Source organism: Lathamus discolor, chromosome 6 (genome assembly GCF_037157495.1).
Source record: "Lathamus discolor isolate bLatDis1 chromosome 6, bLatDis1.hap1, whole genome shotgun sequence".
NCBI classification, from domain to species: Eukaryota; Metazoa; Chordata; class Aves; order Psittaciformes; family Psittacidae; genus Lathamus; species Lathamus discolor.
Genome location: NC_088889.1, coordinates 80548103 through 80560493, shown reverse-complemented (window position 1 = coordinate 80560493; position 12391 = coordinate 80548103). Strand labels below are relative to the sequence as shown.

Here is a 12391-nt window from a genome sequence, read left to right as displayed (position 1 = left end):
CAGGGTGGACAAGGCCTTGGCAGGGTGCGGGGCTTGTGGGCAAAGGGTCGGTTGGGTGCAGGCAGGTGGGCCTGGGCATGGGCAGGTGCGGGCAGGGCTGGCAGTGGAACAGGGTGCGGGCAGTGGGGCTGGGTGCGGGCAGGGTTTATGCAGGACACCAGTGGGGCAGGATGTGGTCAGAATGTGAGCCGTGGGTCTGGGTACAGGCAGTGGGTCTGACTGTGGACAGTGGGTCTGGGTGCGGGCAGTGAGCCTGGGTTTGTGCCGGGTTTGTGCAGGGCGGGCAGCGGGGCTGGTTGCAGGCAGTGGGGCAGGGTGCGGGCAGGATGCGGGCAGTGGGGCTGGGTACGGACCGTGGGGCTGGTTGCAGGCAATAGGCCCGGGCGCGGCCAGGGTGCGGGCAGTGGGTGTCGGTGCGGGCAGGGTTTGTGCAGGGCGGCAGTGGGCCTGGGTACAGGCAGCGGGGCAGGGTGCGGGCAGCGGGCAGGGTCTGTGCGGGCTCGCGCGGCGCTGCGCACGGCGGATGAGCTCACTGCAGTCTCGCCGCCCATGAGCGGCGGGGCTGGAGCCGCCCGGCGCCGAGGGGCGGGGGCGGGCGGGGGCGGGCAGCGGAGCCGCCGCGTCTGCGGGAGCCGCCGCCGCCGCCCCGCCGGGCCGCGCCGGGCAGCGCAGCGGGAGCGCAGCGGGAGCGCAGCGGGAGCGGCCGGAACGCGGAGCGCGGCGGCGGCAGCAGCGGGCCCCGGCGGAGCCGCCGACACCGGCAGAGCCGCGCCCCGGGCCCCGGCAGCGGCCGCCCCGCCCGGCCCCGGGGGCGCTGGGCCCGGCCCGGCCCGGCCATGCTCGGGCTGGATGTGTGCGAGGCCGGCGGGCAGCTGCTGGAGCTGCTCTGGCTGGCGCTATGCTACCGAGGTGAGCGGCGGCGGGCCTGGGGGCGCGGCCCCGCAGCGGGAGGGCATCGCCCGGGTGGCCCGGGGGCGGCGGCGGCGGCGGGGGGGAGCATCGCCCCGGGTCCGCAGCGGGTGAGCATCGCCCCGGGCACCCGCTGCGTTCAGGAGAGCGTCACCCCAGGCCCAGGGGGACCGGAGCACCACGTACGGGCGGGGTGGGGGGCTCCCCCGCAGCCCGGCCTTTGGCACCCAGCTCGGTTCGGCCACCCCCGCGGGGCTGAGCGAGCCACGGGGAGGGGGCATCCCCGGGTGGGAGGCAGCGCGGCCGGTGCCGCACGCTGCCGTGACAGCCGAGGTGCAGGGGCTCTCGCTGGGGGCCCAGAGGCGCAGCGGGGCCATCGCTCCGTGCCCCGCTCACTGCCGCTGCCCCGGGGACACGCGCAGCTGGACCGGGGCCAGGAGCCCGAGCGCGATCTCCCCGGCCCCAGGCTGTGTCCCCAGGGATGGGGTTTCCAGGGGTTCTGGGGGGCTCAGTGCTTGCAGTCACAGGGTGTGGGGGGCGATGCAGCAGGCAGGGCAACGTCGGGCTGTGGGGACAGCCCCCACCCTTGTGCCCCCCAGCAGCCTGGCACCCACTGCAGGCGCCGTTACCCTCAGAGCTGGCTTTATTCCCTGCAGCCGCCGGTGGTTTGGGTTTGGGGTGGGAGATGGGGCTGGTGGCTGCCCAGCGGGGTTGCAGGAGGTGACAAGAACCTCTCTGGTTGATGAGGCACGAAGGGCACCCGCGGGCCGCGGTCGTCTGCAGGCACCCCCAGCAGTGTGCGCACCACGTAGGCACCAGCGCATCCTGCTCCATGACCACGCGGAAATGCAGCCGGCTGCAACACCTCTGCTCTCAGCTGTGCCACCAGGCCCTGGGGACACGGAGCCTGGCAGCATCCCCATGGCCCTGAGCAGGGGCACAATGCGGCTGCCCCACAGGGGTTGCCTGCATCCATCCGCAGTGTACCCCAGCTCAGCTGCCCCCTGCCCACCAGTGCCTGTTTATCAGAGGGTGGGGGTGTCCCCAGGGAGTCCCTGGGGTGTCCCCGGGGCGGTGGGACTGCCACTGCCTGTCCCCAGCAGACATCATGGCTGACAAGGAGGGGGTGACGCTATCACTGGAGGAGGAGGAGGATGCCGACGTGGCCCTGGCGTACAAGACGCCGCAGAAGAAGAGCCTGCGGGAGATCCAGGAGCTGGACCCGGGAGACGAGAGCCTGCGGAAGTACAAGCAGGCGCTGCTGGGTACCATCCCTGTGGCCGTGGGTAAGGCTGGGGGCTTCCCCCCAGGGCTGGGCCCCCCCCCAGCACCCTGGCACCCCCGCTGGGTGATGCAGCCTCAGCGCATGCAGGTTGCTCAGGCATCCCAAGCGCCCATGGGGCGTCCCCAGCAGGGAGGGCTGGCATCACCCATGGGTGCTGCCTGTGCCCCCCACCTGCAGAGAGACCCTGGCATCCCCCTGCAGACAGGGTAATGATGCCCGGGGACCCCGGTTGCCTTGGTTACAGGATCACCGCTGCAGTTTCCATAGGAACGGTTACAAGGGACCAGGAAATTCATTGGGATGACGGAGATGGAGCAAGCAGCCGCAGGAGGCTGGGATGGCATGGCTGTCAGTGCCCACATGGTGCTCCTCACTCCCCATGGCACCCACAGCAGCCACCCCAGCCTGGTGCTGCCCTCAGTGTCTGTGGGTGCTTCCCACAGATGTCTGTGGAGTCCGCGGGCTCAGCACCCTGCCATGCTGCCTGATGGGTGCATGAGAGCTGGGGGGATGGTGTGTGCAAGCTGGTGAGGTGTGTGCAAACCAGTGGGGTGCATGAGGTGTGCACAATGGTGTGTGTGTAAGCTGGGGGGTTGTGCAGGCTGGGGAGTGCAGGAAGGGTGAATTAGACCAGTGCCTGTGCTGAGGGATGCCTTTATGTGCACATCCTGCCTCTTCCTTCCCATTGCTCTGGCCTGCTCCTGAGCCAAGGAGCACCATACCCCAGGAGATACCTGCGTCTGGGCCCTTGAAATGTGCTCTTACCCCAAAGGTGCTGACGCCACTGTCAGGGCTGGGCTGAGATGCTCCCAGTCTCCTGCGCCCTGCCTGGGCTGCGCAGCACTCGCTGGCTCCTAGCACTCCACCATGGACACTGTGGCCCTTCATGCTGTTACGGGGGGGCACGGGCAGCCCCCTGGCTGTGTGGGAGCAGAGGTGCTGATGGCAGTGGGCTGGGCACAGGTGGGTAAGAGCTGCACCCTGCTGCTTATCCCTAGATGCCAGCGTGCCCAACGTGCAGGTGACGAAGCTCACCCTGATGTGTGAGCAGGCGCCGGGGCCCATCACCATGGACCTAACAGGTGAGCGATGGGCACCCATGGGAGGAGGAGGAGGAAGAGGAAGGGGGGCCGGGCTGAAAGGGCCATTTTCCTGCACAGGAGACCTGGAGGTGCTGCAGGGCCGAGCCTTCGTGCTGAAGGAAGGGGTGGACTACAGGGTGAAGGTGTCTTTCAAGGTGAGGTGGGCTCAGAGTGCCCTGCTGCCCTCACACCCCGGGGTCCCTCTCCCATGGGATCCCTGCTCCTCATGGGTCCTTTTCCCACATGTCCCTGCTGCACATGGTCCCTTCTGCACCCATGGGGCCCAGCTGCCCTGGCATACCTGACACCCAGGGTCTCTGTGCCCTTGGGGTGTCTGGCTCCCACCCCTCACCCTGAAAGGCCGTGCCCCTCTGGGGGTCCCTGCCCCTCTGGGAATCCTTGCTGTCCCCATCACTGACACCCCAGTGTGCCTGCTGCTCTCAGAGGTTCCATCCGTGTGGGGTCTCTGCCTTTCCCATTGGTCCCTGCAGGTCTCACTGGGGGGGGTGTCCCTCCCATCTCAGGGTCCCTGCCCCACTTGGGGGTCCCTGCCACTCTTGATATGCTGCCCTATGCCCAGTACTGACCAAGAGGCTGGATCTTGCGGTGGGGGGGTCGGGATGGGGCTTTAGTGGTGGGTGCACCCCACGCAGGCCAGGGGTCCCAGGGCAGCAGTGGGTGTGCTGTGCTGTGGAGCAACACCCATGGCACCCCTGCCTTGTGCCCGCAGGTCAACAGGGAGATTGTCTGCGGGCTGCGGTGCCTGCACCTCACCTACCGCCGGGGCCGGCCCGGTGAGTGGGGTTGGGGGGCTGGAGGGCGGCTCATGCCACTCTGGCCCCGCTCATTCCTCCCTCCCGTCCCCTTCTCGCCCAGTGGACCGCGATGTCTTCATGGTGGGCAGCTACGCGCCGCGGGCCGAGGAGTACGAGGTGGTGACGCCGGCGGAGGAGGCGCCGCGGGGCTGGCTGGCGCGGGGCTCCTACCGGGTCCGCTCCCTCGTCACCGACGACGACAAGATGGAGCATCTCTCCTGGGAGTGGGGCCTCTGCATAAGGAAGGCCTGGGAGGACTGAACCCCCCGTCCGCACCCCGGTTCCCCCCCGCCAGCTCGGGGCCGCGGTGCCTGCCAGCCCGGGGGACCCCGCTCCGGCACCGCCGCTGTGCGGGGCGGGGGGTCCATGGGCAGCGGGCGCTCGCGGTCGCGGTCTTCGCAACCAAAGTTATTTTTAATTGCTGTTTTTATTTAACCCCCGGCGCCCGCCCGCTCCCCATCGCCGGGGCTGGGCCGCGACCCCGCCGCGGCAGCGCCTGGCCGGAGGCTGTGCTCTTCCATCGCCATTAAACCCCACGGACTGGTCTCTTACTGGTGTGTCTGCGCTCCCACCGGCTCTGCCTGCTCCCCGTCCCTGTCCCGCTGGCAGGGCCGGGTCCTGCTGCAGGGATGCGTGGCTGGAAAACGGCCACCTGGTCCCGTTGCCTTATCGGCAGCACCGGGCAGCCAGTAGCGGAGGGACACGAGCCCCAGGGCACCGGCACCACCCGCCCCGGGCCCTTATCTGTGCCCGCCCCTCCCCGGGCACCAGCTTTGGCGAGGGCACCATGCGGGGCTGCGGGGCCCGGCTGGTTTGGCTGCTGGTGCTGGGGCTGGCCTGGCGGGGACCAGTGCTGGGGGGCGAGGGGAAGGATGGGGAGGTGGAGGCGGAGGAGGAGGATGAAATGCTCTCAGATGAGCTCGGGGAGGAGGATGGTGTCCTGGTGCTGCACGAACACAACTTCGCCCGTGCCCTGAGTGAGCACCGGCTGCTGCTGGTGGAGTTCTGTAAGTGCCCCACTGCGGGCAGGGGTGTGGGTAGAACCGGACATGGACGTGGGTGCAGAAAGGGGCACAGGATGGGGATGTGGGCAGGGGCACAAGGCATAGATGTGACAGGGCAGGGTATGGTGCACGGCATGGGGACGGGGACACAGAGCAGTGACACAGGCAGAGGCATGGGGCAGGAGGTGTGTAACGGGAATGGGACACAGGGCACAGGCACATGGTTGGGGCGTGGGGTATGTGCCCTGGAGCAGGCTAGAGCCCAACGTGCTCACGCAGCCTTTACGTGCCCTGGCAACCCACCAAGCCCGCCCTGGGGACCAACCACCAGCCCTTGCCCACAGACGCGCCCTGGTGTGGGCACTGCCAGCAGCTGGCCCCTGCCTACACCCAGGCGGCTGCGGCGCTGAGGAACGAGTCCAGCCTGGCACGGCTGGGCAAGGTGGATGCCACGGCACAGACAGCCCTGGCCAAGGAGTTTGGCATCACCTCCTACCCCACGCTCAAGCTCTTCCGTGGCGGCAACCGCACCCACCCCATCGACTACACCGGTAGGGCTGTGGCCACGGCACTGTCGTGGGGATGCTGTGATGGGTGCTGGGGTGGGATGGGTGTGCAAGGATGGATGGCAGTGGGTGATGGTGAGGTGTGTGCCTGTCCTGATGGGGACTGCAGGGTGGTGATGGTGAGCAGGTGATGGCATGGGGTGATGGCACGGCGTGGGTGCAGCCCGTTGAGGGTGGCCGGCGTGACGGCCCCCATGGCAGGCCGCATGGACATGAAGGGCATCGTGCACTGGATGCAGCGTCGGGCCGGCCCCAGCGCCACACTGCTGCAGGACACCGACACCGCCAGCGCCTTCATCAGCTCCCAGGACCTGGTGGTCGTCGGCTTCTTCAAGGTGGGCTGGGGTGGGTGAGGGCTGGACCGGGGCTGTGCCTGTGGCCATGGCTGCTCACGGGTGGCTGCACAGGACCTGGGGGGCGAGGCGGCCCAGGTGTTCTACGAGGTGGCCATGGAGATGGTGGATGTGCCATTTGGTGTGGCTGAGGCGACCGAGCTCTTCCAGGCGTACGGGCTGCTGGCCGACACCGTCTGCCTCTTCAAGAAGGTGAGGAGGGAGCACAGGGGCTGTGGGCACAGCCTGCCCACCGCAGCCCTCACCGTGCTCTGCCCCGTCAGTTCGACGAGGGGCGGACGGACTTCCCCGTGGACCCGGCACAGGGGCTGGATGCGGCTGAGCTCACCCAGCTGCTCCGCGCCCACAGCCTGGAGCTGGTGATGGAGTTCACCAGAGAGGTACAGCCCGTCCCTGCACCCATCCCTGCGGGAGCCAGGGCCCTGCCCTCACCCTCCTCATACCCCATAGACCTCCGACCAGATCTTCAGTGCCAAGATCCCGCACCACATGCTGCTCTTCCTCAACAAGTCATCGTCGGCACAGCTGGCACTGCGGGATGGCTTCCGGGCGGCTGCTGGTGCCTTCCGGGGCGAGGTGAGCAGGTCCCTTGGTGGGGACCCACAGCTGCGGGTGATGCCAGCCTCATGTCCCCCACCCATCTCCCAGGTGCTGTTTGTGGTGGTGGATGTGGCCGGGGACGGTGCCGATGTCCTGACCTTCTTTGGCATGACCCCCGCCGACGCCCCCACCCTGCGCATTGTCAAGATGAAGAACAACCGCAAGTACCGCATGGAGCAGGATTCCTTCTCGGACACGGCCATAAGCACCTTCATCCGGGCTGTGCTGGATGGCAAAGTGAAGGTGAGGGGTGCGGCACTGCGCCAGCCAGCGCCAGGGGTGCTGGTCGCTCCAAAGCCTGATGATGGCAGCTGTGTGGTGAACACAACTTGTGTCGCCAGGCCTGAGGGTCTGGGGGGGTGTCACGGGAAGGAGGCAGGGGATCCTTGGTGTGGAGACACACAGGGCTGGTGGCCGGGGGAAGCAGCGGTCCGATGCACGGGATCACCCCTGGCTGCCGGCGGGGCCCTGGCGCGGCTCAGCCCCGGCTGTGGCTGTCCCGGCTGTCCCCACAGCCCCACCTGCTGAGCGCGGAGCCGCCCGAGGACTGGGACACGCGGGCTGTTAAGGTGCTGGTGGGTCAGACCTTCGAGCAGGTGGCGTTTGATGAGACCAAGAACGTCTTTGTCAAGTTCTGTAAGTGCCGGGACCCCCACAGGCCCCGGGGCTCAGCCCCCCTGCCGCAGCCCCAGCCCCACCTCAGCTCCTTCAGCCTGACCCCCGCAGAGCCGTGTCCCTGCCTGGTCCCTGGCACTGCGCCCGCCCCACAGACGCGCCGTGGTGCTCCCACTGCCAGGCGATGGCGGCTGCCTGGGAGGAGCTGGGGGAGCGCTACAAGGACCACGAGGACATCGTCATCGCCGAGTTGGATGCCACGGCCAACGAGATGGAGAACATCACCATCACTGGCTTCCCCACCCTGCACTACTTCCCCGCGGGGCCGGGCAGGAAGGTGGGTGAGGGCACCCGAGGGTGCTGTGCCAGAACCCAGGCGATGGGGTCACTCATCATCATCCATCTTTCCACCCCGCGGCTGCAGATGGTTGAGTTCAAGGGCTCCCGTGACGTGGAGACCTTCTCCAAGTTCCTGGAAAACGGTGGGATGCTGCCCGAGGAGCCACCTGCGGTGAGCGGAGTCTTCCCACCCCCCTGGGGTGCTCCCAGCCTTTGCGGGGTGGGGGACAGGTCCTGTGGGATGGGGATGAGGACAGGCAGGGGCTGTGTCTGTCCATGGCTCACTGCTGCCTTCCCCAGGTGCCCAAGACCCCCAAGAACGGCACAGGCAGCAAGGAGCAGAGCGCATCCCGGGATGAGCTGTGAGCCCTGTCCCACTCCAGTGCGTGCTATAAACGACCTGGAAACCATGTGGGCTCTGGTGTGTGTCTGCAGCTCCACAGCACCCTGGGAGCAAGTCTTGGGGAGCACCCACGTGTCTTGGGGACAGGGCAGGGCTGACGATGGGCAGAGGAGGGTGCAGCAAGGGGCCCTCTGCCTCCCCGGAGTGCTGAGCCGGCACGGCCCCATGTGTGCTGCAGCGCTTGTCCAGGCAGCCCGGTGATGGCACAGGGTGTCCAGGGCTGCAGGGAGCACAGCTGTGACAGGGCCGTCTCCCTCCTGCTGGGCTGCCAGGGTGCGGGCGACGGGGGACTGGTGGAGCCCATTTCATAGCCCGGGGGACTGGTGGAGCCCATTTCATAGCCCGGGGGACTGGTGGAGCCCATTTCATAGCCCGGGGGACTGGTGGAGCCCATTTCATAGCCCGGGGGACTGGTGGAGCCCATTTCATAGCTTGCAGGCAGCTCTCCCACCGCACACCTGGGCTCCACAGTCGTGCACCAGCCCAACACGGGGCTCCACACGCTCCTCTTCAGCCTGGCTCGCAACCTCTGGGACCCCCCCAGCATGCCCTCACGGGCCATCCCCATCCCCTCTCCCCTGGGCTTGCTGCTCCCTGACCCCCGGCTGCTCCTCCGTGGGAAACAAGTTGGCTCCCTGGGGCCGGTACCTGCCCTGCCACCCCTCCATGGAGCCCATCACTGCCCCAGCCCCACCATGTGCCCAGGCCCTTCGCCATCCTGCTCCATCCTCTGGCTGCCCCAGCTGGGCGCTGGAGGCCGCGGTGTCTGTTCCATGGGGAAGGAAGAAAGCAGCAGGCGGTGGGACATGGGGTTTTATTCACTTTATCCAAGTACCTTTGAAAAGATCATTGTACAAGTCAGCACATGAGAATGTAGAGGAGAATGGGGCTGCGCGGCCACTGTACATATTTACAGGGGACCCCCTGAGAAAAAAGGGGGAGACGGAAATCCTGGGCATGTTCACAACCTCACTGGACACGATCATCAGAACTCAAAAAACAGGGAGGGAAACCCCTCGTAACGCTGTTCCTGGGCTGAAAAAGATCGTGGATTTTGCTGGACTTCATGTAGAGTACAGGCAAGTCACAGAACCGTGTTTTAAAGGCACTCGGTGACATATACAATGGGCGCTGTGCTACAGGGTCCTCAGCAGCCCCCAGTGCCAGGAGCAGTGCTGGGCAGGGCAAGAGTCCACGTGGAAGCCCCGTGGCTCTGGGAGCTGCCCTGGTTTCAAAAGGGCTGGTCTCAAAAGGAGCTGGCACAGAGCTGTGGCCGTGCTGGAGCAGGGCAGGGCCGAGGGCAGGTGGCGGGAGCACCAGGGCAGCCCTCAGCTTTCTTGCATCTGAGTAAGCCCAGGAGGCTTCCAGGGTGCTGCTGGCTGCCCCACTGGGTGCCCTGGCTCTACAGGAGCCCCACAGACTGGCATCAATCACCCCTCTGCTCTCACAGCAGGCTGCAGTTCTCTCATGCTGCCTTCCGAGACACAGAAGCCAACAAGATGCAGGACTCTAAAAAGACATTTCTTGTCCTCAACTTTAGTGTCTAATCAGTTCCATCCCCTATGTTTCTCCTAAGAAGGGTCCCCTGTCCAGAGCTGGAGCTCAGCAACAGGGGCTACAGTGAACCCTTCTCCAGGGGCACACTGTTGAGGGGATGAGCACATGGGCTGTGGGATGCCAGCACCCAGCCTGCCAGCCCAACTCCGAGCCGGTCTTCCCAGCCCTGAGAGCTGGCACCGACCCTTCTGTCCCTCAGGATTTACTCAGTCGCAAGAAAGCTCAGGAGGAAAAAACCCATCCTACCATGTGCAGCAGCTGAGACTGACAGAGAGGGCAGAGACCGACTCGGTCCAAGTGGCTCAGTGATGTTCCGAGGTGAACTGGGACCACAGCCCCTCTGGAGCGGGGCTGTGCCATCCACACTGGGGGCCAGGGCAGGGTGTTGTGAAAGTGAGGAGCAGACGGAGTCTGATGGGTGGCTGTCCACTCTGGGAGAGCTCTGCAGTACCTGTACGCTTTACATTTACATAAGAGCACTGTGACATTGGAAGTATTTTCCTTTTATTACAATATATCAAAAATATGCAGCTTTAGTAAACAAGGTCATATTACACTTTCTAATGCACTGTACAATGCTACATTACACTTATATTAGGTACGGAGAGGGAGCCCAGGCTCCCACTGGCAGGTTTGAGGGGTGAAACAGTGTCCACCAGCAACCCGGAGCTTGGCCAGGTCCGTGCCGGTGCAGGCTGCCGCTCTCCACCCAGTGCCCACAGCAATGGCACCACCAGCATCCGCCCCAGGCCTTCTCCTCCGGTCCCAGAGTCCTTCACAGTCCTGTCCTCGTGCCTTGGCAGCCCTGGAGCCTAGTCGATCTTTTCCACCTTCCCGATGATCTTCTCTTCAAAGATGGGCAGGATGGTGTCATCCTCCCGCACCTCCTCGAAGACCACACCACAGTCAAACTCATCACTCACCTTCTTAAAGTAATACCTGAAAAACAGAAACATGGGGGAGAGAGGAAAAAAACGTGTGGTGCAGGGGGAGCAGCTCCCCCAGATGTGGAGGCAACCTGGACCACACTTCTGTTCCTGCAGAGTGAGCTAATAAAGCATGGTCAGAATCCATGCTAGTACATCCAGGAGCTCCAGCCATGAATCCAAGCCCATTCACAGCTCTCTCCAAAGCAATGGATGAGGCACCGGTGCTGGTGAAGGGTTAGCTAGGCATGCTTTTCCATGGCAGCTCCTACTTGGAAGGGAGAACTCTGAGAGCTACTTGCCCCATGCCTGGCTGCTTTGTGATTCTCACAGGACCCAACCTCCTTATTCTCACTGGAAGAAACTTTGGGAGTAGCCAAACCAGCTCGGGGAGTCAGAGCGTTCCCCACAGCATCACTGAGCACTGGCTGATGCTGCTCCTCACCAGCCCAGGACCCCACAGGGCAGCTCAGCAGCTTCTGCTGAAGGTGCAAACTGTGATATAAGATGCTTTTGCTACAAAACCCAATCACCTTTGCCCCTGTAACCTGCCTCTTAAAACAGCCAAGGTGCCTTGGACATGCTGCCACATCCCCACCACAGCGTGCCCTGTGGGAGCCCTCCTCCACCACGCTGCTTCACTTTGGTGGGGGCAATATGGCATCTGCCAGGGGTCACTGATGGTCTGCGGCACCACAGCACGCGCGGGGAGCAGCCCTTACCTGTAGTTCCCTTTCTTGGTCAGCAGCTCCTTGAACTGTCCCAGCGTCACCACGCGCCCCTTGACAAAGGTGCGGTAGGGGATGGGCTCTCCGCAGAAGTAGTAGGCAACCACGATGTTCTCGCACGGCTGGGACGCGCCACTGCCTGGTCTCTTCTGGGGCTTCAACCTGGCATGCATGAACACAAGAGACCTGCTGAGTATAAGCCCACAGTGCTCAGCACCACTGATGTGGGTGCCCATCTGGGTACAGGGCTTCCCAGGAGAACAGTGCAGGTCAGGTGCCACTGGAGGAAACACAATACATCCTTTGCTCCCACCACCGGCTCTCTTGGCACACATCTGCACACTGAGGCTGGTGAAGAAGGAAAAGGCACTTGTTGGAAAGGCTGGATACGGCCAGACCACAGTTACAAAGTGGGTGCAGCTCACTGAGGTTCTGGCTCGGCCCCTTCACACTGAACAAACCCATCTACATGTTTTTTGCTGTGCTTTCCAAAGCACTGCTGGTCTGGGGAGTCATCAGTAAGCTCCACACAAGACAAAGCATCCCAGGCCCATGGCAGACCCAAGTCACCATCAGCATGCTCCTGGCGTGCACTGAGCAGGCAAGGCTGGAAGCGTGCTTGGGGATGATAATGCAAACACTGCTCAGACTGCTTGGGATTACTGCTGCCATGGCCAAAATAGCTCAGCACGGCTTCCTGCTGACCTACATCCACAGGGCTGTGCAGACAGCACTGCTCCTGCTCCCCACGGCTCCCCATGGCACCTCTCCCATGGGAGATTGAGGTTGGAGGGGACAGAGGTCCTAGTGGGGCATGCCCGGGAGGCTTTGCTGCCTGTCCCATTTGCAAGTGTAGCAAGGCTGCTGCCATACCTAAAACCTCAATGACTTTCAACCTGCTGTGTTCTCCTGACCCTTAGAATATTGGTCTGCCCTCTGCTTTCAGCCCACACACTGGGGTTTTGCTACATGGTGCCATCACTGGACCGAAAGCATCAGCCCAGTCCTAACCCCATTTTCAGTGGCAGATGAAAGTAGCTGTGATAAAAATCAGGATACTTTGTCCTTCTGTAGAGCATTTCATCTGGGGTGCTGTAAATGCTGCACAAACACTGGAGCAGCCTACACAAACTGCTAAGTTGGCATGTGTGGTCTCAGCCAGATGCAGCCTTCCCCTTCAACGTCACATAAAATAAATTCGGCAGCTTT

At 64.2% G+C, this 12391-nt stretch overlaps 3 protein-coding genes across 8 annotated transcripts in view; 2 read left to right on the top strand and 1 right to left on the bottom strand.

Moving 5' to 3' along the window:
- Positions 1-702: 702 nt before the first annotated feature.
- ARHGDIG (Rho GDP dissociation inhibitor gamma) lies at positions 703-4642 on the top strand. Of its 3 annotated transcripts, XM_065684049.1 has the most exons (6): positions 749-909; positions 2013-2195; positions 3193-3276; positions 3355-3431; positions 4007-4070; positions 4153-4642. In XM_065684049.1, exons 1-6 carry the CDS (start codon positions 837-839, stop codon positions 4350-4352), a joined length of 681 nt encoding a protein of 226 aa, XP_065540121.1. In that variant the 5' UTR covers positions 749-836; the 3' UTR covers positions 4353-4642. The 3 variants fall into 3 exon arrangements, with proteins under 3 accessions (XP_065540119.1, XP_065540120.1, XP_065540121.1); XM_065684047.1 differs by having other exon boundaries at positions 703-909; positions 2010-2195; positions 3193-3431; XM_065684048.1 differs by having other exon boundaries at positions 748-909; positions 3193-3431.
- A 236-nt stretch (positions 4643-4878) lies between these two features.
- On the top strand, positions 4879-7934 carry PDIA2 (protein disulfide isomerase family A member 2). Of its 2 annotated transcripts, none has more exons than XM_065686374.1 (11): positions 4879-5098; positions 5440-5646; positions 5863-5996; positions 6069-6206; positions 6278-6394; positions 6465-6590; positions 6663-6857; positions 7130-7250; positions 7385-7566; positions 7654-7737; positions 7869-7934. In XM_065686374.1, the coding sequence occupies exons 1-11, from the start codon at positions 4879-4881 to the stop codon at positions 7932-7934; spliced, it is 1590 nt and encodes a 529-aa protein (XP_065542446.1). The 2 variants fall into 2 exon arrangements, with proteins under 2 accessions (XP_065542446.1, XP_065542445.1); XM_065686373.1 differs by having other exon boundaries at positions 7654-7740.
- A 2076-nt stretch (positions 7935-10010) lies between these two features.
- The window catches only part of AXIN1 (axin 1), a 70685-nt gene continuing 68304 nt past the window's right edge, over positions 10011-12391 (bottom strand). For all 3 annotated transcript variants that reach the window (XM_065684046.1, XM_065684044.1, XM_065684045.1), the window contains 2 exons: positions 11177-11344; positions 10011-10467 (listed from right to left, as the gene is read on the bottom strand). In XM_065684046.1, coding sequence (XP_065540118.1) covers positions 10341-10467; positions 11177-11344 — 295 coding nt within the window. In that variant the 3' untranslated portion in view covers positions 10011-10340. The remainder of the gene's footprint in view (positions 10468-11176; positions 11345-12391) is intronic.

Coding starts and splice junctions, on each gene's coding strand:
- PDIA2 (XM_065686373.1), top strand. CDS start 4,879: ATGCGGGGCTGCGGGGCCCGGCTGGTTTGGCTGCTGGTGCTGGGGCTG. Junction 7,251..7,384: donor GAACGTCTTTGTCAAGTTCT/GTAAGTGCCGGG, acceptor CCCGCCCCACAG/ACGCGCCGTGGTGCTCCCAC. Junction 7,741..7,868: donor TGCCCGAGGAGCCACCTGCG/GTGAGCGGAGTC, acceptor TGCCTTCCCCAG/GTGCCCAAGACCCCCAAGAA.
- ARHGDIG (XM_065684047.1), top strand. CDS start 837: ATGCTCGGGCTGGATGTGTGCGAGGCCGGCGGGCAGCTGCTGGAGCTG. Junction 910..2,009: donor GCTGGCGCTATGCTACCGAG/GTGAGCGGCGGC, acceptor GCCTGTCCCCAG/CAGACATCATGGCTGACAAG. Junction 3,432..4,006: donor GGGTGAAGGTGTCTTTCAAG/GTGAGGTGGGCT, acceptor TTGTGCCCGCAG/GTCAACAGGGAGATTGTCTG.